At 34.6% G+C, this 25,865-nt stretch overlaps 1 protein-coding gene and 2 long non-coding RNA genes across 3 annotated transcripts; 2 read left to right on the top strand and 1 right to left on the bottom strand.

Moving 5' to 3' along the window:
- The first annotated feature begins 11,205 nt into the window (after nucleotides 1-11,205).
- Nucleotides 11,206-14,558, top strand: LOC130738298 (uncharacterized). The gene is made up of 4 exons (XR_009019320.1): nucleotides 11,206-12,742; nucleotides 12,913-13,494; nucleotides 13,658-13,942; nucleotides 14,027-14,558. It is a non-coding gene; the product is annotated as an uncharacterized LOC130738298 (long non-coding RNA).
- Nucleotides 14,559-15,340: 782 nt separating this feature from the next.
- LOC130735450 (uncharacterized) lies at nucleotides 15,341-16,057 on the bottom strand. Its single transcript, XR_009018456.1, has 2 exons — nucleotides 15,684-16,057; nucleotides 15,341-15,604 (listed from the first exon to the last, which is right to left on the bottom strand). It is a non-coding gene; the product is annotated as an uncharacterized LOC130735450 (long non-coding RNA).
- Nucleotides 16,058-19,929: 3,872 nt separating this feature from the next.
- On the top strand, nucleotides 19,930-21,853 carry LOC130738299 (uncharacterized). Its single transcript, XM_057590273.1, has 3 exons — nucleotides 19,930-20,292; nucleotides 21,069-21,139; nucleotides 21,621-21,853. Exons 1-3 carry the CDS (start codon nucleotides 20,052-20,054, stop codon nucleotides 21,696-21,698), a joined length of 390 nt encoding a protein of 129 aa, XP_057446256.1. The 5' UTR covers nucleotides 19,930-20,051; the 3' UTR covers nucleotides 21,699-21,853.
- Nucleotides 21,854-25,865: the final 4,012 nt, after the last annotated feature.

Here is a 25,865-nt window from a genome sequence, read left to right on the forward strand (position 1 = left end):
TAAAAAGTGATGGGCTTTGGAACACTATTTGTGTGCTACTAAAGTTTTGTACTGTACTTGGTATAAGATCTATCCATCTTATATATTAATCATGTTTTAGGTGTATGGTTAACATCAGTCTTGGTATTTTTACTGGATATGTATGTGGGTGCATATATGCAAGCATGTATTTTTTTTCTTTATGTGGGTGATGTTTGGAAGATCCTAGATTTATTCAAGGATATTTGTCCTATCCGTAGTGATTAATTAGCAGTGTGTTCTCATGGATATTCAATTTTTAACGAGAATTATAATAAATGAATATATGTAGCTTATATTTATTTATGTTTAAGTTACATATTAAAAAGCTCATACAGGAATAAACATTTTGCATTAAAATACTTTCAAGTTTAAACTAATAGAATCCATTTGTAAAATCAAGTGCTAGATACTTTTTTTCAAAGAAATCAATTTCACCAAAGAGATATAAAAAAATCGAAAGTACTTCCAATCTTTATGGTTTAAATTTACAAATAATCAAGATAGCAAATCTTTGATATAATATAATTAATACTATTAGAGATGTTAACCGTTTTCTTTCCAAGTATTTGAACTTCGAAAATAACAACTAACTATTATGTGTATCTCTTACTTAAAAATTCTTTGGTGAAAAATTGTTTTTAAAAAGTACTCCCTCTGTTCATATTTATAAGTTACAAAAAACTAATTCTCTTAGATTAAGAAAAGTAGTTAGTAATAATAAATTTGTAAAGGAAATGATTAGCTTTCCTAGACTACCCTTATTTACTTTCCTATGATTTTCTCTATCCAAGTTAATATTCCAAAAGTTCATCATCTCTTTCATATTAAATATGAGGGTGAATTTGGAAAATATTATTTAATGCTTCCTAGATATTAGAAAGCGACTTATAGTATTTAGGAACAATTTTTTTTCAAAAAATGTGACTTATAATAAGGAACGGAGGGAGTACGAATTTTAAAAATATTTGGAGTCTTGTGCAAAATAAATTTTGGACACAAATATAGAGAGCTATTAAATATTGAGAGAGCTATTAAATGCTGGTTTAATATAAACTAAATTGATTGATTATAAAGGAATTAACTCGAGTATCTCGCATTTTATTTTTCAAATTGTGCAATCTGAGCCACACGATCTGTAATTATCCTAGAGCTGATTAATGCATTATTTGGGGAACATTTTGAAATTAAACCTTTTACATTTTCAAAAAAAGTATTAGTACATTTTCCAAACATTTTAAATAATTTAAGAGTAGATATACATAAGTATTATAATTTGATTGTGAATATAGGGTTCCCACGGGGAAATAGAGAAAAATATACTCCCTCCGTTCCTTATTATAAGTCACATTTTTTTAAAAAAATTTATTCCTAAATATAAGTCACTTTCTAATATCTAGGAAGCATTAAATAATTTTTTCCAAATTCACCCTCATATTTAATATGAAAGAGATGATAAACTTTTGGAATATTAACTTGGAGAGAGAAAATCATAGGAAAGTAAATAAGGGTAGTCTAGGAAAGCTAATCATTTCCTTTACAAATTTATTATTACTAACTACTTTTCTTAATCTAAGAGAATTAGTTTTTTGTGACTTATAAATAGGAACAGAGGGAGTATAAAACTATGATAAATATGTCGTGCTATTTACCACGGTATCTTCGATAAAATTTTCTACATAAGTTTATGCTATATGCTATTTTCAGACTTTTTAAATGATTTTAAGGGAATATATAGAGAATAATATTTTCAGTTATATTTATTTATGTTTAAGGTACATATTAAAAAACTCATACGGGAAGGAACATTTTGCATGAAAATGCTTTCAAGTTGAAACTAATAGAAAATTGTTTTATTTTTTTATCATTTTAGTACTTTTCTCATACTTTTTAAATAATTTAAGAGTAGATATACATAAGCGTTATAATTTGATTGTGAACATAGGGCTCTCACAGGGATATAGGGAAAAATAAACATATTTCGTGTATATTTATTAATTATATAGTAAAAAGCCCATACATGAGTAACATTTTGCTTGCAACATAAATATATACAAAATTGAATTGATTTTTCAAAACTTAACTATTTGAGGCAGTAAACAAATACAAAAAGTGCTTTAACACCCATTTGTGGAAAAGTTGTGGAAAATGTTACTTTATGAATAATCTTGATCTTGGTTTCATAAACTGACTCATTGATCTCTTCTTATGACCCCCAATAGAATATACACCGTCTTTCTTTGAAATAAATTTTCTTTTTTGGTTCATTATTTATCTCTTATAGGGATAGTGATCATGGTTTGGATTAGACAAATTTTGCTTACCTGTTGTGAGGTAAAGTAAGAGTTAAGGTTCTACCTGATTTGAAAAAGCCTTGAGCAAATATGCTTATCCACTCTTTCAAACACCATCCAGCCATTCATGATTTCTAATATGTACACTTTTGTCTCTCACCTTGATATGATGATATGGCTACATAATTACAAATTAATAGCAGAGCTACAAGCTCAAAAACACTGAAATTGGTACACCTAAAAGTTCATGTGGTTTCCTATTTTTATTGATAGATCTACTGATCTATATTTGTTTTACACGCAATATGATAGTCTATTGTTACTAAAATCTCTCTTTATTTGGCATGAATCAGGCTAGAAGATCTACATGCTTACATTGATTGGCAAACATAAGTCAAGTTACGTGAAATAAGGTTTTGCCGGTGCAAATAATTGTTGGTAGAAACGGCTCTAAAGGAGGAAGATTTTCAATTAAATTTTATAAATTAAATATTATTTATATATGACCGTATTGATACATTAATCAACTGGTAAAATATTTAAGCTAACTGAAATACTAACATTTTTATTAATTTCAAATAAACTTCTTAAAAATTAAAAGTTGATAGTTTTGTAACTATTTTAGCATAGGAAATTATGAATAATTATTATGATTTTTAAATATTATTGTAATATTATATAATATTCTAATGTTATTAACTTTGAATTTTTAAAATTTCTTCATGTTTTGACCAGAAATAACTTTTAATTATTATTATTGCTGTCAAGAAATATCTAATTCAGATATTTTACTAATTCAGATGATGGAGTTATAATTAAATATTTTTAGAAGTAAAAATATATTAAACTATGATAAATATGTCGTGCTATTTTCCACGGTATTTATTAGACATTTTCGATAAAATAAGTTTATGTTATATGCAATTTTCAGACTTTTTAAATGATTTTAAGGGAATATATATAGAAACATTATAATTTAATTGTGAAAATTCGGAAGCCAGATGAGAAAACATTTTCACTTATATTTATTTATGTTTAAGTTACATATTAAAAAACTCATACCGGGAGAAACATTTTGCATGAAAGTGCTTTCAAGTTGAAACCCAGTAACATAACAATATGAAATTTTGACGACAATTGGAATAAATGAGCATATATAGCTTATATTTTTTTATGTTTAGGTTTTTCGATGAGAAACTAAAATAAATTATTGAGTCACTAAATTCAAATTTTATAAGCATCCAATCAGCATAACAATCTCACAACATAGATTAATTCAGCCTCCAAATGAACAAGTTGTTGGAATAACAAGTCATTTATACATTAGCGCAATATATATATATATATATATATATATATATATATATAGAGAGAGAGAGAGAGAGAGAGAGAGAGAGAGAGAGAGAGAGAGAGAGAGAGAGAGAGAGAGAGAGAGAGAGAGAGAGAGCAATTAGTCAATATTTGTTAATGTTTAGGTTCAATAAAAATAGGCTAATACGAAGAGGAACATTTAGTATGAAGAGGAACATTTTTAAATATTTTTTTGAGTAGATATACAATAACATTACAATTTGGTTCTACGAGATCAGAAAAACAAGAGATTTTACTGTGAATTGGTTTGGAGCACAAGGAGAGAGTCTGAGTGCACCTTCAAGAAGGGGTGGAAAAAATTCATCAAAGCGAATAACATTACAGAGAATCATTATGTTTGGTTTGGAATTTATAAAGATGATCCACACATTATTCATGTTAGAGTCATGAACGAATTAATTTCGTGAATAAATTCTCCAACCAGAAGTCAATTATGGAAATTTTTTTATTATGTTTTATATTAATTATTATATCATAAACAAATTAATCAAATAAAAATTATATTTATAGTTGTTTTTCATTTATACAAAATAAATAAATCTATATATTAAAAACAATTTATTATATACTCAGAAATATGCCCCGTGCATCGGCACGGGGTATACATACTAGTATTGGATAGGAATAAAAGTTAACCGAATGAGAGAATAATATTTTGTTTCAGAAAAAAAAGAATTATTTTAATCATATTTGATTCGAAAGAAAAGTAAAAAAAAAAGAAAAAAAAAGATGACGTTAATGAGATGCCCGAATATACAGCTAATAACGATAATTATTTGAATCCAAATATCTTAGAATTATAGCCACACAGTATCAAATCCAAGCATTTAGAAGTATGGAAATATTTTTTACAAAAAGCATTTATTCTTGTGTAAGGTTTTTATTCTGTTATAATTAGGCTTAATAGCACTTTTGGTCCCTCACGTTTGCTTTATGTGCGAAAATCGTCCCCTAAGTTAGAAAATAGTAAAAAAACGTCCCTCACTTTGTGAAACGGCAGCACTTTTACTCCTTCATCACTGTTCCGTCAACAAACTAACATTTTCTGTCAAATATTTAACGGTTTTTTGAGAAAAATTGATAAAATTAAAAAAAAAATGAAAACCCATACAAAATTTATGATGTTCTTCATCATAGCCATCACCCATCATGTTCTTCATCTTCCTCATTATTTTCCAGAAAAATAAAAACAGACCCATCAATAACAAGCCACCAAAACATTCTCCCTCAGCCTTTTCCCCTCCACCATAAGAACAAATTGATGTTGTTACTCGATTTAGGACTGAGAACAGGGAGGATTTAGGAGGTGCTTCAAATTGATCACTCACAATTGCTCAGATGGCTGCAGTCGCCGCACAAGATCAAGGCGTGAAAGAGGGAACTAAAATGGAGGTGCAAACCGAGTTGATCTTTGAATGAAACTACAAAAATTTCAGATCTGACTCTCACCCACACTTTGCATCCCTAACGCTTGAGAAATTTCATCTCAAACAAAATCCCTAAAATTTTCCAATGCCTGATTCAGTGTAATGTCATATCTGCTCTCTCCTCGACTTGCTTCTTCCTCAATATCATCCTCCCTGTTCTCGATTTCTTTTTCCCCAGCTTTAAATCGAGCACATTGTCAGGTCCAGAGGAAAAGGGCTGATTCTCCCTCATCCTCCCTCTTTCCCCAGCGGATTGAAACCTTTCCGTTGTCTCTCGTGGTGGTCGGAGGTGATGGAGTGTGTGTTGGTGATGGTGGGGGACATATGAGGCAGCGACAGAGCTTTGGTTCTGGGAAGGTAGGTGTGGAAGAAGAAGGTTGGAAGTGTTGGTGTGATGTTGTGAGGAAAGAAGCAGAGAGATTTTCTTGGGTTTTTTAGTGTTAAGAGATGGTGAGAAAAGAAGCATAGGATGAAGATGATGAAGACTATGTTTGAAGAAGATGAATATTCACACTTTTCAAAGTTTGCATTTTTATTTTTTTATTTTTCTAAAATCTGTTAAAATTTGGATGGAATTAAACGGAATAGTGATGTGGGGCTGAAGGTGTTGTCGTTTGATAAAATGAGGGACTATTTTTGCTATTTTTTAACTTAAGGGACGATTTTCGCACATATGACAAATGTGAGGGACCAAAAGTGCTATTAAGCCTTATAATTAGTTAGATAAAAAAAGATATATGTATGAACGTTTGCTTATAAAAAAAATATGTATGAACGTTTTGTAATCCTCCACAGAAACTCATGCTAGAAAGTAAACACATAAAAATCTTATTAGCTAGCTTCAATGGTCTTCATCTATGTCTCAAACCCTAGATTACGTTCTCGTCGCTGTGGTGTATCCGATCATCTTCTATCATCGTCTTCGTGGTATATCTGATCATCTTCTATCATCATTTCCCCTCATCATGACATATGACTCTCTCTTAGATAGATATTAATTAGGGATGCGAGACCAAACACGTATGTGTTGAAAGTTTTTTTTTTTGAACTTCGTATGTGTTGAAAGTGAAAACACTTTGTCGTGCTCGTGCCATGCATGGTTCTGCTTCAATAAGTTCTTATGCACGATCATGCTAAACCATCTCCACATTTGTGCTCCTGTCCTTAATTAGCAAGTTGGGTTTTTTGCTTCATTTTCGTTGTTTTTCTTCTATTTTTCCTTTTTCTACCTGTGACATGCCTATTGTATATTTGTCATAAACAACATGAGTTTTGTACAGGTAATGTAATATTTAAGCACAAAATTATTTAAAAAACATAGGAAAAATCATGCAATTTAGATGTGTATCAGTGGTGCCTCGGTAGAAGAAGGTGTTGCCTCATTCCTCCAAAGTGTGTTGTTGTAGTGTTGTTGATTGACTCCACTAGACTAATTGTTCTGATATTAGGTTTGTCTATGTTGATTGTCCATGTATTGCACTTCCTCCTCCTTTGGCTCACAGTAGTTTGTAGGATGATCACCTGTACATACATAACATCTATCTCTTGGATGATAATTCGTGCATCTCCTTAAATTTCTTAAGGAGATCAGTGAGCTTCTTAGTCATCTCTTCCCTCTGTTGTTGTAGAAGCTTGTTTTGGGCCAATGTTGCATCATTATGTCGCAACTCTATCATTCCTTTTCTTGGAGGACCTATATAATGTTGGCCATGTTGATCTTTTAGGGGACTTTGACATTAAATAGCCTCTAGGTGTAGCATCCAAGATCAATTTATGTTGTTGGAGTAGGCCATTCGTGAATATATGAATCGATGTATGAGCATCGAATTCGTGATTTGGAAACCTTCTCAGCATGGATTTGTACCTCTCCTAGGCTTGACATAGACTTTCATCTGCAATTTTAGAGAGAGTAGAAATGACAGTTTTAAATCCATAAACTTAGATTAAGGGAATACCTTGACAAGAACTTTTCCTCAACTTGACTCCAGTTAGACATAATATGTTGTGTTTTTTCAGAAACCACTCTTTTACTTTATAGCCAATTAATGTTAATGGGAAGAACCTTTGAAATACAACTTCTTCCTGAATTTCGATCACAACATCCATTCCACAAAGTTCATTGAACTTTGTGAGATGATTCTTAGGATTCTCGTGACCTAGACTTGCAAACGGATTGACATGTACTAATTGCACCAATCATATCTTTATTTCAAGTGGATTTGTGTTCTTTTTTTGGGATAAGCTAAAGATGAATTAATGAAAGCACAAGGGGTGCTCCAACCCTTACAATAGAGGTAATATAAAAAGATTTAAGACAAGATTCTAGAAGGATTTCTCTAGGTGCTAGCAATCTTAAATACTACAGCTAACAGTTATCAAAATTGCAACTGGGTCTATTTTATGACTTATTCCATCCCCATATACACCAACATCACATGCTCTATAAATCCATCACACTAGACAACAATAGATGTAGGAATATAACAAAACCAAATGGGCACCAACTCGTGACATTGAAGACTCACAGCGACTTAATGCAAACCAAGAGGTTCATGAACCACACAAAGAAGGATGCACAAAACATTTTGTTATTTTCTTTCATCCACAACCAAACCTTAAATTGGACACACTCCTCAACTCTGTCAGTCTGAACTTCCTCACCTCGGAACACTGAACCAGGCCATTTCCGCAGAACTAGATTGCATTGACAGCAACTACTCAAATTTGATACAACACTCGGGATGCTTTGTTACTTCCCAAAATAGAGCATCCATGTTGAAGGACATGTTCCGCAACAGTCCTTGGTAGCATTATGTGAATACCCAGTTAATTATATACCCTCCTCTACACTTTCCACGACAGTGAGCAGTTAAAGAATATATGTGGGATATATTTTTCATCATTTGAGCATAATCCACAATTTAACTCTGCATTTTATGGCAACACATTCCTTCTTGCCAAATCCACTCTAGTTTGTATTCTATTAATCAAGACCTTCTAGGCAACTTCAATCATACCCGAGGGTGCTTTAGTTTGCAACTATCTACTGAAAAACGCCCCTCAACCTCAGTTGAATCACCTTGGAGTACTTCATATGTTGACTTGATACCGCAACGGCCTGAATCGTCTCTTGTCCAAAACCAAGAATCGTGTTGTCCCAACTTTGGTGAAAAATTGCCTATTTGTCTCTTCATATCCTCCACCTGAAGTTTTTCACTCTCAAATATGTCCCTTCGCCACTTAAATTTCCACACCCAAGCTTCGTTTAACCACTCCCCCATTTCCAGAATTGATGCCTCCTATAGTACATATAGGTTGAATAACCTTGGATAAACTTCCTTCAGTTCGCCCACCCCCACCCAGTTCTCACACCAAAAGCTTACATCCCTTCCATCCCCTATTCTCCGACTGATTGTCTCGCTTAACCAATTCCCTTTCTCAACCTCTAAACACACTATATTCAGATTCCTCCATGTGCATGGAATTCATGTATATTGCATCCAGAATCTAACATCACAAACTCTCTTTCTCCCTCAACATTCTCTAGCACCACTTCCCAAGTGCTTATAAAAAAACCACTTCCCAAGTAGTGCCTTATTGAAAATCCTTCAGTCCTTCAACCCAACTCCCTCTCTCTATGGTATGCATATTCTCTTCCAATTTACCCATGCAAGCTTACCTTCTCCATCCGCTCCCCCCCTCCACATAAAGGTTCTTATAATTCGATTGCATTTCACAACAATACCGGGTGGCATCTTAAAGAAGGAAAGAAAATACAAGGGGATTGAAGATAGGGCTGCTTTGATCAAGCAAATTATACCTCCAAAAGATAGGTATCGTTATTTATACTTTGAGAGTCTCTTCTGAAGCAGATCATGACTGAAGTTCGAATGGCAAGGGAGAGGAAGAAAGGAGAAGACTCAAGGGGAAAAGAGAAGACTCGGAACAAAGGTTTCTCTTTCTTTGATTATACTCTGCCTCCTGGAACTGTTGCAAGGTTCGTTTTTTAATCTTTATTTTATCTTATTTATGTAGAATGAAAGGGTGGTTCCTTTGTTTTACTTCTCATATTTCATGTCTGTGCTAGCTGAGGCAAACCACTAAGCTGTTCTGGTCCTGTTAGGGATTAAGGTTGTTTAATCTGTGTAGGTTGCTCCTCTTTTTTTTCTTTTGTTTTTGCCCATTGGGCCTGTAGCACCGCTAGTGCTTTTTTATTTTATATATATATATATATATATATATATATAAATTTGGCATTCAAAAAAAAATGTAGAATGAAAGGGTTGATGTAGGTGTTCAATGCATTGGTCTGTTAGTGTGTTTTTTAATCTTTGTTTTCTCTTATTTATGTAGAATGAAAGGGTTGGTGTAGGTGTTTAATGCATTTGTTTGTTATTTAGGGTAAAGTATGTATTGTTTGTCATATATGGTTTGTCTTTTGTCAGGCCTACTATACGCCATGTGGTGGCCTTCCACATGCATCATGGAGGGAAATTTGCAGGAGACCCAACTATCCCATATTATAATGGAGCTTGTCAAGTTTTCAAGCATCTAGATACGGATGAGTTATCTATAATTGAGGTGGGAAAATGGTAAAAAGCTTGTGGTATGTCAGTTATAACTGTTGGTACATGCATCTTTCAAATGACTTTATTGGGTTAAAGCCACTTGAGTGTGATAAGGATGTACTTCAGCTTTCAAAAGATTGTAAAGATCAGGTTGTGGTTGATGAAGAGGTTGTGAATGAAGAGGATGTGAATGAAGAGGTTGTGAATCAAGAGGCTATGAATCAAGAGGCTGTGAATCAAGAGGCTGGATTTGTGGCTGCTGCTGTGAATGTTGAGGTTGTGAATGAAGTTGTGACTCGAGTTGCTGACAAAGGAAAAGGTAAGACAGTTGTGGATGATGAAGATATGTCTGATGATGATTCTTATGTGCTCTAAGATGAATCAACTAGTGATGTATTCACTAGATGATAGTGATTATGAGGAAAATTGGGACTGGCAACAAGTTTTACCCCCTGAGTCTCTGAGAGATGTAGCAAGGGCTAATCCAGATCCAGGATTTGGTGATTCATAATTTCATGTTGTAGAGGAAGAGGGACCATTTACTGGTGTTCCTGTTGGATATGAGGAACTAAGTGATGAAGATGGTGACTCTGAAGACTATGACAACCTAGATGATATTGAAGATGACTTGGTGAATCCTAAACAGAATTTAGGAGGTTTAGACATTCATTAGAAGGTGGAGATGTTCAATAACAAGGACACTTTTAAGGATGCAGTCAAGGACTACGCACTGCAGACAAGGAAAAATCTGAAGATTAAGAAAAATGACAAGACTAGGGCTGTTGTGAAGTGTGTGCCAAAATGTCCATTTTACATGAGAATAGCCAAGACACCAATCAGACCTGCTTGGCAACTGGTAAGTTTATGTGATGAGCATAACTGCTGCAGAACTGGTACAAATAGAAATGCAAAATCATATTGGCTTGCAAAGCAATTTATGCATATCCTGAGACACTCACCAAATATCAAGATTCATGGGTTTGTAGAAGAGGCAAAAGTCAGGTGGGGCATCACTGTTGGCAGACACAAAGCTTATAGAGCTAAGGTGAAGTCTCTCGACATGATTCATGGGGCTAGTATTCAACAGTATCATCATCCGAGAAGCTATGGTGAAGAATTGCTTAGAAGCACCCCTGGGAACACAGTCATTATTAAGAGCACTATTGGGCCTCATTGCCTAGTTTTTTAGAGGATCTACATTTGTTTTGCTGCAGTTAAGAATTATTTTGCGGCTTAATCCAGTTTTTGGTCCCCAATCTTTGTCATAAATATGGCTTTAGTCCCTCGCCGGAGTAAAGGTGAGGATTGGTCCCCAGTTTTTGGCAAAATAGCTGGTTTTGGTCCCTCCGGCCGTTTTGGTCAACGTCGGAGCTCCGACAGCTGATGTGGCACTGTCACGTCAATTAATGAACCTTTATGGATTTTTTTTTCTTTTTTTATTTAAAAATAATAATATTTTAGCACCATTAACCCTCACTAATTAACCTTCTTCTTAATTAATTTTAAAAAAAACCCATCTATCTTCTTCTTCATCTTCTTCAACCCATATTTTCCAGAAAACCCAACAACTACAATCTTCAACCTATGTTCATCAATCCTCTTCAACCCATACAAACCCAACACTTTAAAGTCTAAATTTCAAACTTGATATTTTTTTTTCTCTTCTCTCCCCAACTCAAACCCATTTTCCTCCTCACTTCTTTTCTTTTAGCAAATCATTACTCTTTTCATATTGGTCTGCGCCATGTGAGTACAACTAAAGCTAAGGTAAAGAAACAAGGAAAAGAAAATTGTTTGGAAGCAAACACTAAGTGGGCACGAATAAATAAGCACAAAGGGGTGTCACCATGGATATTACATAAAAAGAAAACAAACAAAAGAAGAAAAAGAAACAGAGCACAAAGAAGAGAAGCGAAACAGAGTCGCAATGCAGCAGGGAGAAACAGAAACAAAAGGAGCCAGGTACACAACAGAGGGCCACGAATCACATCCTTCACCATCGGCCTTCCAGAAATTCTGCGGTATAATTACACCCTTCCAACCAGAATTTCTTCTACAGAATCAACAAAGAGTACCTTTTACTCATGTGAAACACCCAAATCAACAAAGCCACACACATTAAAGAGTAGTAGCATGAATTGAAAGGGACAACGACAGCGCTGTAAGACCCGAAGCTAGAACCAACGTAGGAAACCGGGAGGATGAGCGGCAGACATGGATCTGGTAGCAGTGACGAAAACTGAGAGGGTTGCGGCGCCGGGAGCAGAGTGCGCGAGCAGCGACACCGGAACTTTCTGGGTATGATTTCTGGATCTGAGTTTTAGATCTGGGTCTTCTTGGTTTCATTGTAGATCTAGGGTTACAGTGACTAAAAGAAAAAGGAGAACGGGAAGAGAGGGAGCAGACTGATGGTGACCTTTGGCTCCGTTCACTCATCTCATAGCCATGGATGCTCAGCATGCTTTGCTTAACGGAGGAAAAGAAAAAGGGTTTCAAGGAAGTCTCCTGAGTCCTGAGACACGACAAGGTTTGAAGATGATGTTGATAAGGATGATCAGTTTTGTTTTTAGTTTTTTAAATAATTAATAATCTGATTAATAAAAAAATTAAGATAAAAATAATTAAATGGAAAAAGAAAAAAAATCCAACAAGGTTCATTAATTGACGTGGCAAGGCCACATTAGCCGTCGGAGCTCCGGCGTTGACTCAAACGGCCGGAGGGACCAAAACCAGCTATTTTGCAAAAAAACTGAGGACCAATCCCCACCTTTACTTCGGTGAGGGACTAAAGCCATATTTATGACAAAGGTTGGGGACCAAAAACTGGATTAAGCCTTCTTTTGCTAAGCATTGCATGCCACTGATAGGGTTGGATGGATGCTTTCTCAAGGGAGTTTATGGAGGAGTTGATGGCAAATATTGAAACAACCAAATGTTTCCTATTGCCTATGTTGTTGTAGAAGCTGAGACCATAGATTCCTGGGCTTGGATTCTAGAACTCCTACTCAGTGATCTCAATCAAGTGCAGAAGAGAAGGTGGTCCTTCATATCTGATCAACAGAAGGTAACATTTATCTTTTCTTTTTCTGTTTGTTTCAATTGTCTCTTATTTGAGTGTGAATACTATTTGTTTTTCTGTTTGTTTCAATTGTCTCTTATTTGAGCGTGAATGTTGTTTGTTATTTTCTTTGTTTCAACAGAAGGTGATCTCATTCAAGTTTATTATGTTTACAGGGGCTGATACCTACTCTAGCTAGTTTAGATGAAAACTTGGAGAATAGGTTATGTATGAAGCACTTGTATGCCAACTTTAGAAAGAAATTCCCATGAGAGTTACTGAAGAATGCTATCTAGAAGGCATCTAGAGCTAGCACTGTCCCTAAATGGAAGACCGCAATGGACCAGATGAAAGCCTTAAATGAAGCTGCTTATGAAGAAATGATGAGGCTTCCTTCAAAATTCAGGTCCAGATCAGCCTATAGCCCTCACACCAAGTGTGATTTACAAGTAAACAATATGTGTGAGGCTTTTAATAGGGGATATTCTGGACCATAGGGACAAGCCAATAATTTCTCTCCTTCAAGGATTGAAATTCTACATGACAAATAGAATAGTCAAGCAGAGAGACTTAATGCAAAGGTGGAGGCCAAGCCAGTTGTGTCATGTGATCCAGTAAAAACTAGAGATAGTGAAAAAACATTCTGATTGGTGAAAAGTTAACTGGAATGGGGATGATGATTATTCACTTTTTGAAGTCAGTAGGGATATTGACAAGTATAGGGTGAATCTGAAGGAAAAAGCATGTGCTTGTAGGAGGTGAGACCTTTCAGGGATTCCATGTGTACACGTTGTGGCTTGCATGTTCTATAATAACCATTGAAAACTATGTTGATACATCATACATGTAATGCTATAGTTTTGGTCCATATTACATTAGATGATTAATTGCTACTTCTTACTGTCATCTTGAATTTTGTAGGAGGCATACATTCTTACAAAGTTATGCTAACTCTTGCCCAACAGTGGAGCCAAGTTGTGGCTAGAGGTGCAAACACTACCACTAAATCCACGTTTTGTTAGGATGACCCCTGACTGACCAAAGAAGCAGAGAGTTAAGACAAATGATGAACCTAAAGACCCAAATAAGTTGAGAAGGCATCATAACACTGTTAAGTGCAAGAGGTGTGGAGAGTATGGATACAACAACAGAACTTGCAAGGGTAAGACAACAGCTGACATGACCATTCCTACAGGGGGAAATCAGGTAAGTTGTGTTTGCCTTTCATTATGGGTTATTGAAATAAATGAAATACAATAGCTGGATATTGAAACAAGTGTAATTTCACAGGAAAATACATATGAGTTGCAACCAGAGCAGAGGGCACAAACTGCTAGAAATGATGCTGGAACTTGAACTCAGGCTACTACAAGATCAAAAAAGCCTGCTGTGAGAGGGAAGAAGACTAATGCAAGTGAAAGTTCAAAACAAGTTGTTGTACGAGCAGAGAAGGCAACGCAAGCTACTGGAACTACAAAGAAGGGAAAAGCTACTGCAAGTTCCAAGCAAGCAGCTGAAGGAAGAAAAAGATCTCAGAATCCACTTGTTGGTTCTCAGCCAGCACCTACTGGATCTCACCCTGCACCTAGGAGGGGGAGAAAAAGTAAAATTCAAGATATTAGTGCAACTCAGTAGTTTGAGGATTTTGATGTTATGTTTAGGGATGAACTATTTAGGCTAAGTATTTATGATGTTTGGTGTACTTTAAGATGTTGAACAAGTATTTATGTGGTTGCAAGTTTAGGTTTTTGAGTTATGCTATGAACAACTAATGCCAATTTAGGCTTCTTTTGGATGCATTCAAGTACTGATGCTAATTTAGGCTCCTATTTTGTTGAATGCAATTAAAGTCTTAACTTTTAGATACTTTCCATTGAATGATAAAAAAAATTGATTTGGTACTTGCATTCTGCAACTTGTTCCATTTCCTTTCATTTCTTTGTTTTAACTAGTAGTTTAGTACATGTATTTGGTACATCATGATTAGATAATATTACTTTACTCTGTTGGCTGAGAAATTACAGGGAAATACCAACAAAAAGAGGCAACCCCTTTACAATCTTAGTCATGGACAACTTTCTACCTATAATTAGTTTCCTAGGGACTATTTGGAATGGTTAATTAGTTTATACCATTTATTTTACATTTTAGTGGTCCCTTTAATTAATTATCCTTTTTTAAAGTTGCACTAGAACTTAAGCAACTAGGGGAGCATAGTCGAATTATATTTGTCACTAATGGACACAATAATCTCTGGATTTATGGTATAACCTGTGATCTAAGATCGGACCAAAACTAGTAGCATCCTAGAGTTTAGTCAGATAAAAAAGTATTGAGATAAATTGGAAAAAGGGATTCACTTCATATAGACCAGTCATTTGTCTACAACTCAATTTGAGTTTAGCTTAGTTATGATGGTGACTACGAAATAATTTATCATGGAATTCCAATCAATGGACCTGCATTCAAATTGGACTAGTACAAACCAATACACGCTTTGCACAACAAATATAAGATGATATTTAAGAGGAAATATGAATCTAAAGCAGATTCAAGTGCAACTAGAAGCTTCCCAGTCTTCACAAACATAAGCCACTAACATCATTACTTTCAACTACAACATTTTCATTTATTGCATAACATCATAACATTTTCATCATACACAACCAAGTACAAACATTTTTTTAAGTACAAACATCATTACTTTCCCCCAAACATCATGACAATGAACAAACAACAAGCTAGGATCTGAATTATTTTTTTTATAGCTTCAATGCTCCTTCTCAACGCGACGATCAGTAGCTTTTGGCTTTCACCCCCAATCTCATCATACCATTCAAAGAAGTCACATACTTTCCTTCCATGCTCCTGGTTTTGCCATAGAACACAGTTATGATAGCAGAAAATGGAAGCAAAAAAATTAAAAAACTGGTTACAATATGCATACCGCAACCATAGAACCTCCTTCCAGGGTTCACACCAGTTTTTTATGTCGAGAGATGAGTTTCAACACAACAGTCACAAAATTTCAAACTTCATCTCCTCCTTCCATTACCAGTAGAAGTAGAAGAAATCTCGCTACCTTCGTTCTCCTCTTGCCTTCTACGACGCCTCTCATCGGTTCTTCCATGCGAATTCATCTCTTCATCATGGCCACCATGAGTTCGTTTGCATCCCCCTACAGCTAGGATTTGAAGCTTTCAATTTGGGAATTGGGAAATCAATTTAGGGATTTAAAGTTGGCTTCTTCTTACGTGAGATGCACATGGCTTCTTCTCTCTCCTGCTAAACTTCCACATCATTTAAAATATGCCAATCATATTTGGGACTCCATCTGCTATTTTAACGTTAGGATTTCCAAATGCACTTTGTTAATTCGTGTGGGACCAAAAGTGCAATTAAGCCTTTAAAGAAGTTTACATTTAGTCATGCAATTATCGCGAAACACCGTACTATGCTCTTGACAACATAATTTTTTTGCATAGTTACCTCTCCAAAAAAGATGGTTTCATCAGCAAATTGCAGAAGTGATATGTCGAGCCCCTCTTCAGATATGAATCCGAACGAAGATAACATACATTTCAACACCACTCACTTAACTAGCCCATTCAGTCCTTCTGCAATGATTATGAACAGGAAGGGGGCAACGGGATCCCTCTGCTAAGGCCCTTCTCCATCCTAAACTCTTCATTTGGGCTTCCATTCACCAAGATAGAGACAGATGATCAATTCAAGCAACCCCTAATCCATTTCACCCACCTTTCATCAAAATTCAGGCGTCTAAGCATGTATAGCAAACATCCCCAATTCATTGAATCATATGCCTTTTCGGAGTCGATTTTCAAAATAAAAGTTGGTTGGTTCTCCTTCCCGCCTCATGGACCACTTCGTTTGCTATAAGAACGCTATCTAGCATATTCCTCTCCCCAACAAAAGCAAACTGACAACTACCAATCACTGACGATAGTACCCCTTGAGTATGTTTGCTAACACCTTTGACATTACCTTGTAGAGGTAATTGATAAGTGATATTGGTTGGAACTCACACAAGCCTTGAGGGGTTCCCATTTTGGGATCAAAACCATAAAATAAGCATTTTTACCTCGAGGCCACACGATGTTCTCATGAAACTCGTCAGCCATCCTCTTGAAGTCGTCTATCATTATGTCCCAAAACTCCTTGATAAACTTGTAGTTTATTCCATCTGGGCCCGGGTACTTGTCCCCCGCACACCCCCAAACTACCTCCCTCAACTCATCCATCGAGAAGATCAACTCCAGTGAACTCGATACATCATATGATAGGGATTTGAAAGGCACTTCATCCATTGTAGGTAGAATTTGATCCACTGATTTAAATTTCAGGTCAAAGAACTTTCTCACCTTTGCTTTTACAGTACTCGACTCTTCACACCATTCGTCGTTGATGAGGTGCGTTTTGTGTTCCTTGAGGTCTACAAATCCTAATAATGTTTCTTGGTGTGAAATTGATAAATCCTCCCTTAAGTGGTTTTGTGTTCCTTGAGGTCTACCAATCCTAATTATATTTCTTTGTGTGTAATTGACAAATCCTCCCTTAAGTGGTTTTGTGTTCCTTGGATGTCTACCAATCCTAATAATTATTCTTGGTATGAAATTGACAAATCCTCCCTTAGTGCTCTGATTGCCACCATTGTTGTTATCATCGACTTGACCTTCAGCAACCATAACTTCTTTTTGGTTTGAAGAAGAACTTGAAATTTAAGTTTCTTGCTCAGTTTTTTGCTCAGCAAGTTGCTTTCTCTTCTTTGTATTATCGTTGGTCCTCCTAATTGTCTTCTCAACTTCAGGGTCGAGCCGTAGTTGATCAGCTGGGATCATAACTTGCATACACGAAGAGAAAATACAAGCCTAACCAAGAAGATTAGTCACACGATAAATAAAAATATAAAAAACTATGTACATATATAGAAACTAAAGCAATGCTAGCTTTGTATTCATATGCAATTTCCCAGCAGCAATGTCATTTTGTTGGTTTGTGATTTGAGTGTCACTTCTTTTTGAACAAAACCAAAATTCAAGCGCAGTAAAGAAGAAACATGTTGTCGTGTTCACCGGGAATTAGCAAACACCCGATTCCTCAAGCAATTCTTGGAAGGGCCAACGCCTATTCTGCTCGGTGGAGGAAGCCGAACTTTACTTGGCTTAAATTCAACATCAACGGTGCAATCGAGTTAGATAAATCATCCGAGTGTGACGGTGTCCTCCAGGATACAAATGATGTCTTGGTTAACAATCTCTGAGACTCAGCCCCCTTCTCATCGAGCTTATGACAATCTACACATCAATTCAATTCATCCTTAATCATGATTTTCTTCAGGTAGTGATTGAGAGTGACTGCTTGGAGGCTATTCAATTAATCACAACAACGTGTGATCAGAATCATCACTTCATGGAAACTATTGGGCGCATTGGTTAGGGAGTCGCTTTTCGTGGATGAATTAAGTTTTCGTTTGCTTTGATGAACTTAATGTGGTGCCTGATTAGCTGGCTAGTGTAGCATTGTGTTTTCCTTTTGAGAACCATGACTTTTACTCCTCTTTTGGTTATGTTTGATGTAAGCAAGGTTTTGTCTCTAACCTTTTAGTCGGGTGCCTAATTTGTTATCTTCCCGAGGCTCAGGCACGTCAAGAAAAAAAAGTTAATAACAAATTAAAATATGAAAATATGTTAGTCAATTTGAGGCATATCAACTATTAAAAAAACTGTTCTCCCCGTTCCTATATAACTTATATTTTATGATTGTTGCACAAGTATTAAGAAATAACAATTAATGTTCTTGATTTATTAAAATTACTATCTAACTTTCTATTATGCCTTTTATCTCTCATCTTAATTCTAACGTTTCAATTTTTCTACCACCAATAAATGAAAGGTACAATTGGTAAAAGTACTCTAGAAATTATAAAAGTATCAAATAAATAGGAACAAAAAAAAAGAATAAAAATAGTATCAGTTTTATAAAATCGGAGGGAGTATTAAGCAACAACTTACAGTTATGAGCAACTTCAATCATAAAAAAAAACTTCAATCATAATACTTTTTAGTATAGTGTTAACGTAATTTTAATATTGGTTAAAATTTATAAAAGTGAGTTAGAATATAATAAGTTTTAATGTTATTAAAATTCTAATAAAATTATCAAACATAAATTTAAATTTCAAGTGTAATAAAATAAATGAAGAACCCTGACCTCAAAATAATAGTTGAAAAGGAAAATAAAAATGATTTATTATTAATATTTTTTTACATCAAAAAATTATTATAAATATGATATTAAAGTAAACATATGTTGTAACAAAAAACAAGTAAACACATGAATGTTTTAAAAACGTTATTTGTTTCTAAAAAAAAAAACGTTATTTCTTGGCATGGATATTGAAAAGAAACAGAAACAAAATGAAACTAAACAACAAGGACCATCTAAAGAACAATAAAGTACTCTTTGCAGTGAATATGACATGGACAACTCAACGTCACCATCTGAGGATATTTTCAATTCTCATTATTTTTTATTTTTTCATTGTTATATAATCCCCAAAATATCTCTCTCTCTGACTGACTCTCATGAACCTCAGATATTTTCTACCTCCAGCTCATTTAAACCTTACCCACCTCCACTACTGCACACCTTCCCTACTTGTCCTCCTAGAGTACTATTAATAGCCTTCACTAATTAGTGAAAATAATATCCAAAATATATATAACAATAAAATTAGATTAATAAATCTAGTTAAAAACACTTGATAACTAAGATGACAAAGTTAAAGTAGTTTTCATAAAATAAAAATATTTAGATTTTTTTTGGTAACAAGAGGAATAGAAATAGAAAATATCTATGAATAATAGTGTTTAGAAATATACAAATATAAGCAATTTAGCAATTTGTTTACTTCATATACAACTTGAAGTATAAGTTATTCGTTTAATAAAAAAACTTGAAGTATAATATTTAATAAAAAATATTGCATCCAAATCAATTTCATTCGTTTGACTAGGATCGGATCACGATGAACATCTGTTTATTTGCATAATTTTTATATAGCTTCCAATTTTATACTGTCTAAATTAAATAAATATTTATGCAAATATCAATGAGAATTGAGAAATATCAAAGCTTATAAGAAAATGATAAATATCAACAAAAAAAAACGTGGGTCTGAGTCTGATATTTATACAGAGCAAAACATGTGTCGTGTTAATAAAGCGAGTACCATACTCTTCTTTCGTTTAGTTCCTCTCGCCAACGCTTCTCTCTCTCGTTCGTTCGATCCACGATGGAATCTCCGGTGCACGTGCCGGCGAGCGAGACGGCGTCGTTTAGGACAGACGAGAAGCACGTGCACTTCCTCAACACCATGGAAGCCTCCTTCGTCCGCACAATGCTCGACAACAAGAACAACCACCGCCGCCACCACCACCGCTTCCTCCGCCTCGATCGCCACCTCCCCGACACCTCAGAATCTACCTTAGATATGAAACACTGCCGCACCGGAAAACACCATGCTCCCTCCTCAGGTACATGATCGCATCTTATCTCATCTTCCTCAAAGTGTGGAAGTTGGTAAGACAGCGTTTGGATGCACGTTAAAAACGCGTTTAACTTCAGGAAGCGGTGCTTGGTGGTTTTGTTTTTTTTATTGAAACCAAACAGCACGTTACGTGGAAGACACAGAGTATGCCAATTAGATATTTGTAGATAATAATAATATTATAATCATGAATTATTTCTTCTTTTCTTTTGGGTCAGACTGCCTTATCTTTTCAATTTTTTAAATTTTATGTCAAAGATATTAATTATACCCTTATCACGAAGTTTTCAGTACATTTCAAAATTTAAAACTCAATTATTTTAAACGCTACTCCACACAAACATTTTATCAAATTTTCTTTAAGTTTGATTAAGTGTTTGTTTAGGGTTGAAAATAAAATTATATTTTTTTATTAGATGGAAATCAATTGAGTATTTATGTAAATAAAGGGTACATGTGTACATACATACCTTTAATTTATAATATACTAGGTAGAGATAGATGAATTAATTGACTTTTAATTAAGGTTAATTTTAAATGAAAAAAATAAATTTTGAAATGTACTGAAAACTTTCAGAAATTTTACTAATTAATTTTACTGTTGGTAAGTGGACTGTGTCAGAAAGAGGGTGAGTTTTATAGAAAAAGAAAAACACTTTTTAGTTTTTAATGTGGTTTCTCGTCTGACACTTTTTTGACCAGTTTGTGCTTTATTTTTTCTCTCGTTTTAATTTTGGGTTAATGCACGACTGCACGTGGCAGATTCAGTGGGTCAAACAACCAAAAGAACGAAGAGGAGATCATCTCAGCCGTGCGATTCATCACAGGATCAGGTGTGTACTTGACTACTTGTGTGTGTCTCGCCTGTGTTTTTGTATGTGAAGATTGAAAATCCTTATGTTGTATCAACCGTCTGATCATGATCCAAAGGCCGGCATTTTTATTAAGATGAGAAGGACATATTTTTATTAAGATGATAGAAAACAAACTTTTTTTAATTATTAATAAAAACAATATATTATGTAAACAGATTGTGTTTACAAACTTGAACCCAGCATTTTTACTTAGTCAGACATTTTTTATAGCTTGACCTATTAGGTCAAAAAACATAAGTCTGACATTTTCAATAAACAAGTTAGGTTGGCCCATCGACGAGTTAGAGCGCGAGCCTCTGACGAGCAGTCTGACCTACTTCACTCCTATTTGTTCGATCTTTGCTTATAAATACATTTATTTATCACATTATTATTAATTGAGATCCAAATCTTAACATGAGAATGATATTTTGGTGCTTTCCATGTGTCCCCAAAACAGGTAGTCCCACAAGTAGAAAATGAAGAAAGGAAAGGTGCGGCTTGTTATGGCGACAATGACAAAGGAGCAGAGAATTAATGTCCACCCACCATCGATGAAAGATCCCAAGTTTTTTTTTTCTTCCCTTTTTTGAATTTGTTCCTATTTTTCGTTTGTAGTTTTATTTTATCCATTCTTTTACCTTAACATTTAATTTCTAAAGTGTCTCTGGTAATATTTTGTTTTCTGCTCAATTTTCGTTTAATTTTTCTTTCCTTTTGGACGCAAGTTGTGTTATTTGCATGGGTTTCATTTAGTAGAAAAGAAACTTGTATTAATGAGCAAATTACTATACCAATTGGTGGCACCAACGCAAAGCAACAAAGACAATAACGAGTGTGAAAGATGAAAATAAGATTGTTATCGGGGTAGATGGTGGTTAACTAATTTAGTACTCTATCTTCCTTAAAAGAACTAAATTGGAGGTGCATGCACATTGAATATTTTAATTAGAGTTGAATTGGAGGTACGTACACATTAATTATCTTTTACAAAAAAACCTTTCGCTTTTTTCCACTCTCTTAAATATCAACGATAAATAAAAACTAAGAAAAGTGAGTTATGTGTAATTTTGAAAAGCTAATATAAATTAAATGAGAATAATTTCTTAAATACAATTAACTAAATTTTTAAAAGGGGCGTGAAGAGTTTGTTTGAAGTCCAATTCTCTAAAGGGAGTCCGATCACCACATTATTGATTAATTTTTTTTAATTAAGTAATCGTTATTATATATGATGACTTATTTTATTTTCCAATACCTAGGGTGTGCTTGATGCACTCCTACCAGCACCAACTACCACAATCTAAGTTGTGCTCAATATTTTTTTCATTTCTTTGCGTCTGCGTTACTTACTTTTCCGATTTTCCCAATTTTGAAGGTAAGTTTCATGGACAAAGTAGGGAGGGGATGGGAGATATTTTATGGAAGTTCTAGGTATGATCAAGTAAACATTAATTTGTTAGTAGCAGGGTGTGGAATATAATACTAGAATAATAAATGAAGTTATAGCTTCGGTAGCAAGGTGTCATATCGTGATATTTTCAAAGCTGCGCTGCACACATGCATGACATCTGCATATAATTAATAGATATTAGGCTCGTGAATACAATGGTGATAGATTGGAGCTTAGAGACTGGGATGGGAGATGAGTTTTCATTTTTCAACCTTATCTGCACGAATATGCATGATGATGGTGTTTTCATTTGCATACTCTTTTCTACTTTTAGAAAAGTTCCATCGCTTTGCCAACTTTGTATGTCGCCATAGCTAGTGATGTGAATCAGTGAGTCTCAGTTTAGATGAGCCTTTATTGCCTGTATTTAAAGCAAATCTTTATTATCTTTGACACTTACGGTGAAAAGTTAGCTGATATATAAACAAAGTAATAGTAAAATTTTAATAAAATGATAAGGATAAAAATAAGAATAAATTTAATAAGTTTTACCTATCTTAAGTAGCTTATTAAAATAGCTCTAAGTTACTTAAGTAAATTCATTTAACAAACACTTGTAATGAACTTTTAAATTAGTCAAATTAGTTTTAAACTAGTCAAATAAGGTTTGAACTAACTAAAATGACATGACATGCCAAACATAGCATAGCTTTTGTTAAAGGATCAAGACATTGCCTTGTGAAAATTATCCTTGTGGAGGGATCTTTTAGAAAAATCTCTAAAAAATTTGAAAAGGAAGATTACATGAGGACTTGTGGGGGATTGTTGGAAAAATTTATAGTTAGTTCATTTAAAATCCTATTTTATGTTAGTGACATTTTATTTTTTAAAAACTATTATATCTTTCAGATATGATTTTGACTTCAAAGTCTTTATCCTACTTTTAGGGATTTGTTTCTTAATTCAGTTTTGTTTATAGCTGTTAGAAAATATCTCCACCCCCATTGCACGTTCTTAATTTTTTCTCAGTTGCCTATTCCTCTGGCATTACGTTGGCACAAAAGCTTTACAAAAGGAGTCTTGAAACGACTTTCACAACACAGAAAAACAGAACACACTATTGTCTTCTTCTTATTCTAATTTTCACTGGTTTTTCCATTAATCAATATTCAATGAGCACAGTTTGTGCATCAATTAAGGGATCTTTCGCTGCACATCAAGTTCTTATTCTATCCAGTTTAGTTGAGGCGTTTTCTCTCTAAGAACAGCGCCTAGCGTGCTTCAATCCAGGCTACTCTGAACTCGTTCTCTTGTTATTTTAATTGTAAACATGTTTCATTGTTATATTGCATTGTTTGCTCTCTATCTTGTTGCTGGTTATTCACGTGTTTAATTTGTGTTTGTGTTTTAACTAGTCTAAATCTTCTATCAATTTCCAATGGCGATTGTCGACGTGAACGACATCATTCACCCTTGCTTCCCCATGAGGATAGGGTAACTGTTTAACCGAACAAACTATATTTTTTGGATTCTGAAATTGAAAATTTTGAATGAGTTTTGTTGTTGTTTGATTGCAGCCATCTCCGACCTCTTTCGATGAGGTGTTTGAGTGCGTGTTCGATTACATTGACAGGCTATTTGTCATAGTTCCGCCTCGGAAGCTGCTTTACATGGCTATTGGTTTGTGTTTCGGTTGACAAATTAATCACGTGCCCTCGAATGATGCTTAGAGAAGTTTGGTTTTTTAATTTGAATAAGTCAAATAAGATATGCCACTAAGTTGTTAGTGGAGATATTAGTATCTTTTATGTTTTTATATTCAGTTCCTAGACTTATGCTAGAGTTTAGGTTCACTAGTTATCTTTCTGATGTATTTAAATTCAGGTTTTTGTTCAATAAAAGATATTAAGCTTCAGTTTCCTTAATTTTGATTGTGTGAATTTGCTTGCTCTGTGTGTGTTGTTATCGGTGATGGTTAGTTGTTAATTTTTTTGGCGGTTTGAATTTGTAGACGGTGTTGCGCCCAGGGCTAAGATGAATCAGCAACGTTCTAGGCGGTTTAGGTAAGCCAAAGACGCATCTGATGCGGTATGTTTATGCTCAGTGTTTACATTCGTTAATTTTTGGTGTGGTTTGAACTGTTTTGGATACACTCATTGGGGTGAATTATCTGTAATTCAGATTATTACAATTTGTTAAGCAGCTTTGTGATAAAATGCCTAACCCAATGAGAGCATCATCTGTTGATTTTGTTAAGTCTTTGATTTTGTCATTTGAGTACTCAATTAATCAAATCCTACTTCGCCTATTGATTCCAACCCTTGTCATGATATTGCAGCTTTGTGAAAATGCCTAACCCAATGGCCAATGGGAGCATCATCTGTTGACTGTGCAAAGATCTCTTCAATGTCTATTGTTTCCTTTACTATTGGTGGAAAGGTTTTTGACCTTGCTCTACATGAGGTATAATTTCAAACCAGAGTAGTTGCTTTTGACAGCTGATCATCAAATTGTTGAAAGACAAATTCTTTTAAAAAAAGAGCAAACAAAGACAAATTATTTTTAAAAAAGAGCAAACAAAAACCGACTATTCAGCATGTTTGGATTAGCTTACTTTTTTTCAGAATCAGTTTTGGTACCTAGAAATTACTAACAGACCTCTCTCCATAATTGATTTTGGCTTTATCCATGAATGGTTTCCCTGTTCCTCACTGATCCAATTTTCTTCTTGGTTTCTTTAGTACATATTGAAGGTGGGTGAAGGTTCTGCAGCCCAATGCACTAGTGGCTTTACCGCTTTGGATGTTCCTCCTCCACGCGGTCCACTCTGGTACATTAAACTTGAATTTGCTTTAGACATGCTTTGTTTTGATGCATTTGATTTGATTATCATCACTTAATGGCATCTGCATAAATGCAGGATTCTTGGAGATGTCTTCATGGGGCGCTATCACACTGTCTTTGATTTTGGTAATTAGAGAGTCGGATTTGCTCAAGCAGTATAGACAGTATTGCCTTCTCACAGAATGGTACTAGTACGTCCTATTAAATAGCTTAAGTTATGTTATGCATGCTTAGTTGAAAGGTGTAAGATATGGCTCTCGTGATTCCTTATAATCTTCATTTTCTTCATGTTTTGCAAGATTAATGTGTGATATTTTAATGTACCAAACATTAAAACTCATGTAGAAAATAAACAAGAAAATTATGCATATAAAAAGAAAAGCAAACTAGGTAGCTAATGTGAGATTAGAATTCAGGTTACAAAATAGGAACAATTTCAGCGTTTGCAACTCATTGGAAACATGGTAG

The sequence above is a fragment of the Lotus japonicus genome, chromosome 2 (genome assembly GCF_012489685.1).
Source record: "Lotus japonicus ecotype B-129 chromosome 2, LjGifu_v1.2".
Taxonomy (NCBI): domain Eukaryota; kingdom Viridiplantae; phylum Streptophyta; class Magnoliopsida; order Fabales; family Fabaceae; genus Lotus; species Lotus japonicus.

Bases quoted from the DNA above. Each gene is read 5' to 3' on its own strand.
- LOC130738299 (XM_057590273.1), top strand. From the start codon at position 20,052: ATGGAATCTCCGGTGCACGTGCCGGCGAGCGAGACGGCGTCGTTTAGG. The intron at 20,293-21,068 runs GTACATGATCGC...TGCACGTGGCAG, and splicing joins ACACCATGCTCCCTCCTCAG to ATTCAGTGGGTCAAACAACC. The intron at 21,140-21,620 runs GTGTGTACTTGA...TCCCCAAAACAG, and splicing joins GCGATTCATCACAGGATCAG to GTAGTCCCACAAGTAGAAAA.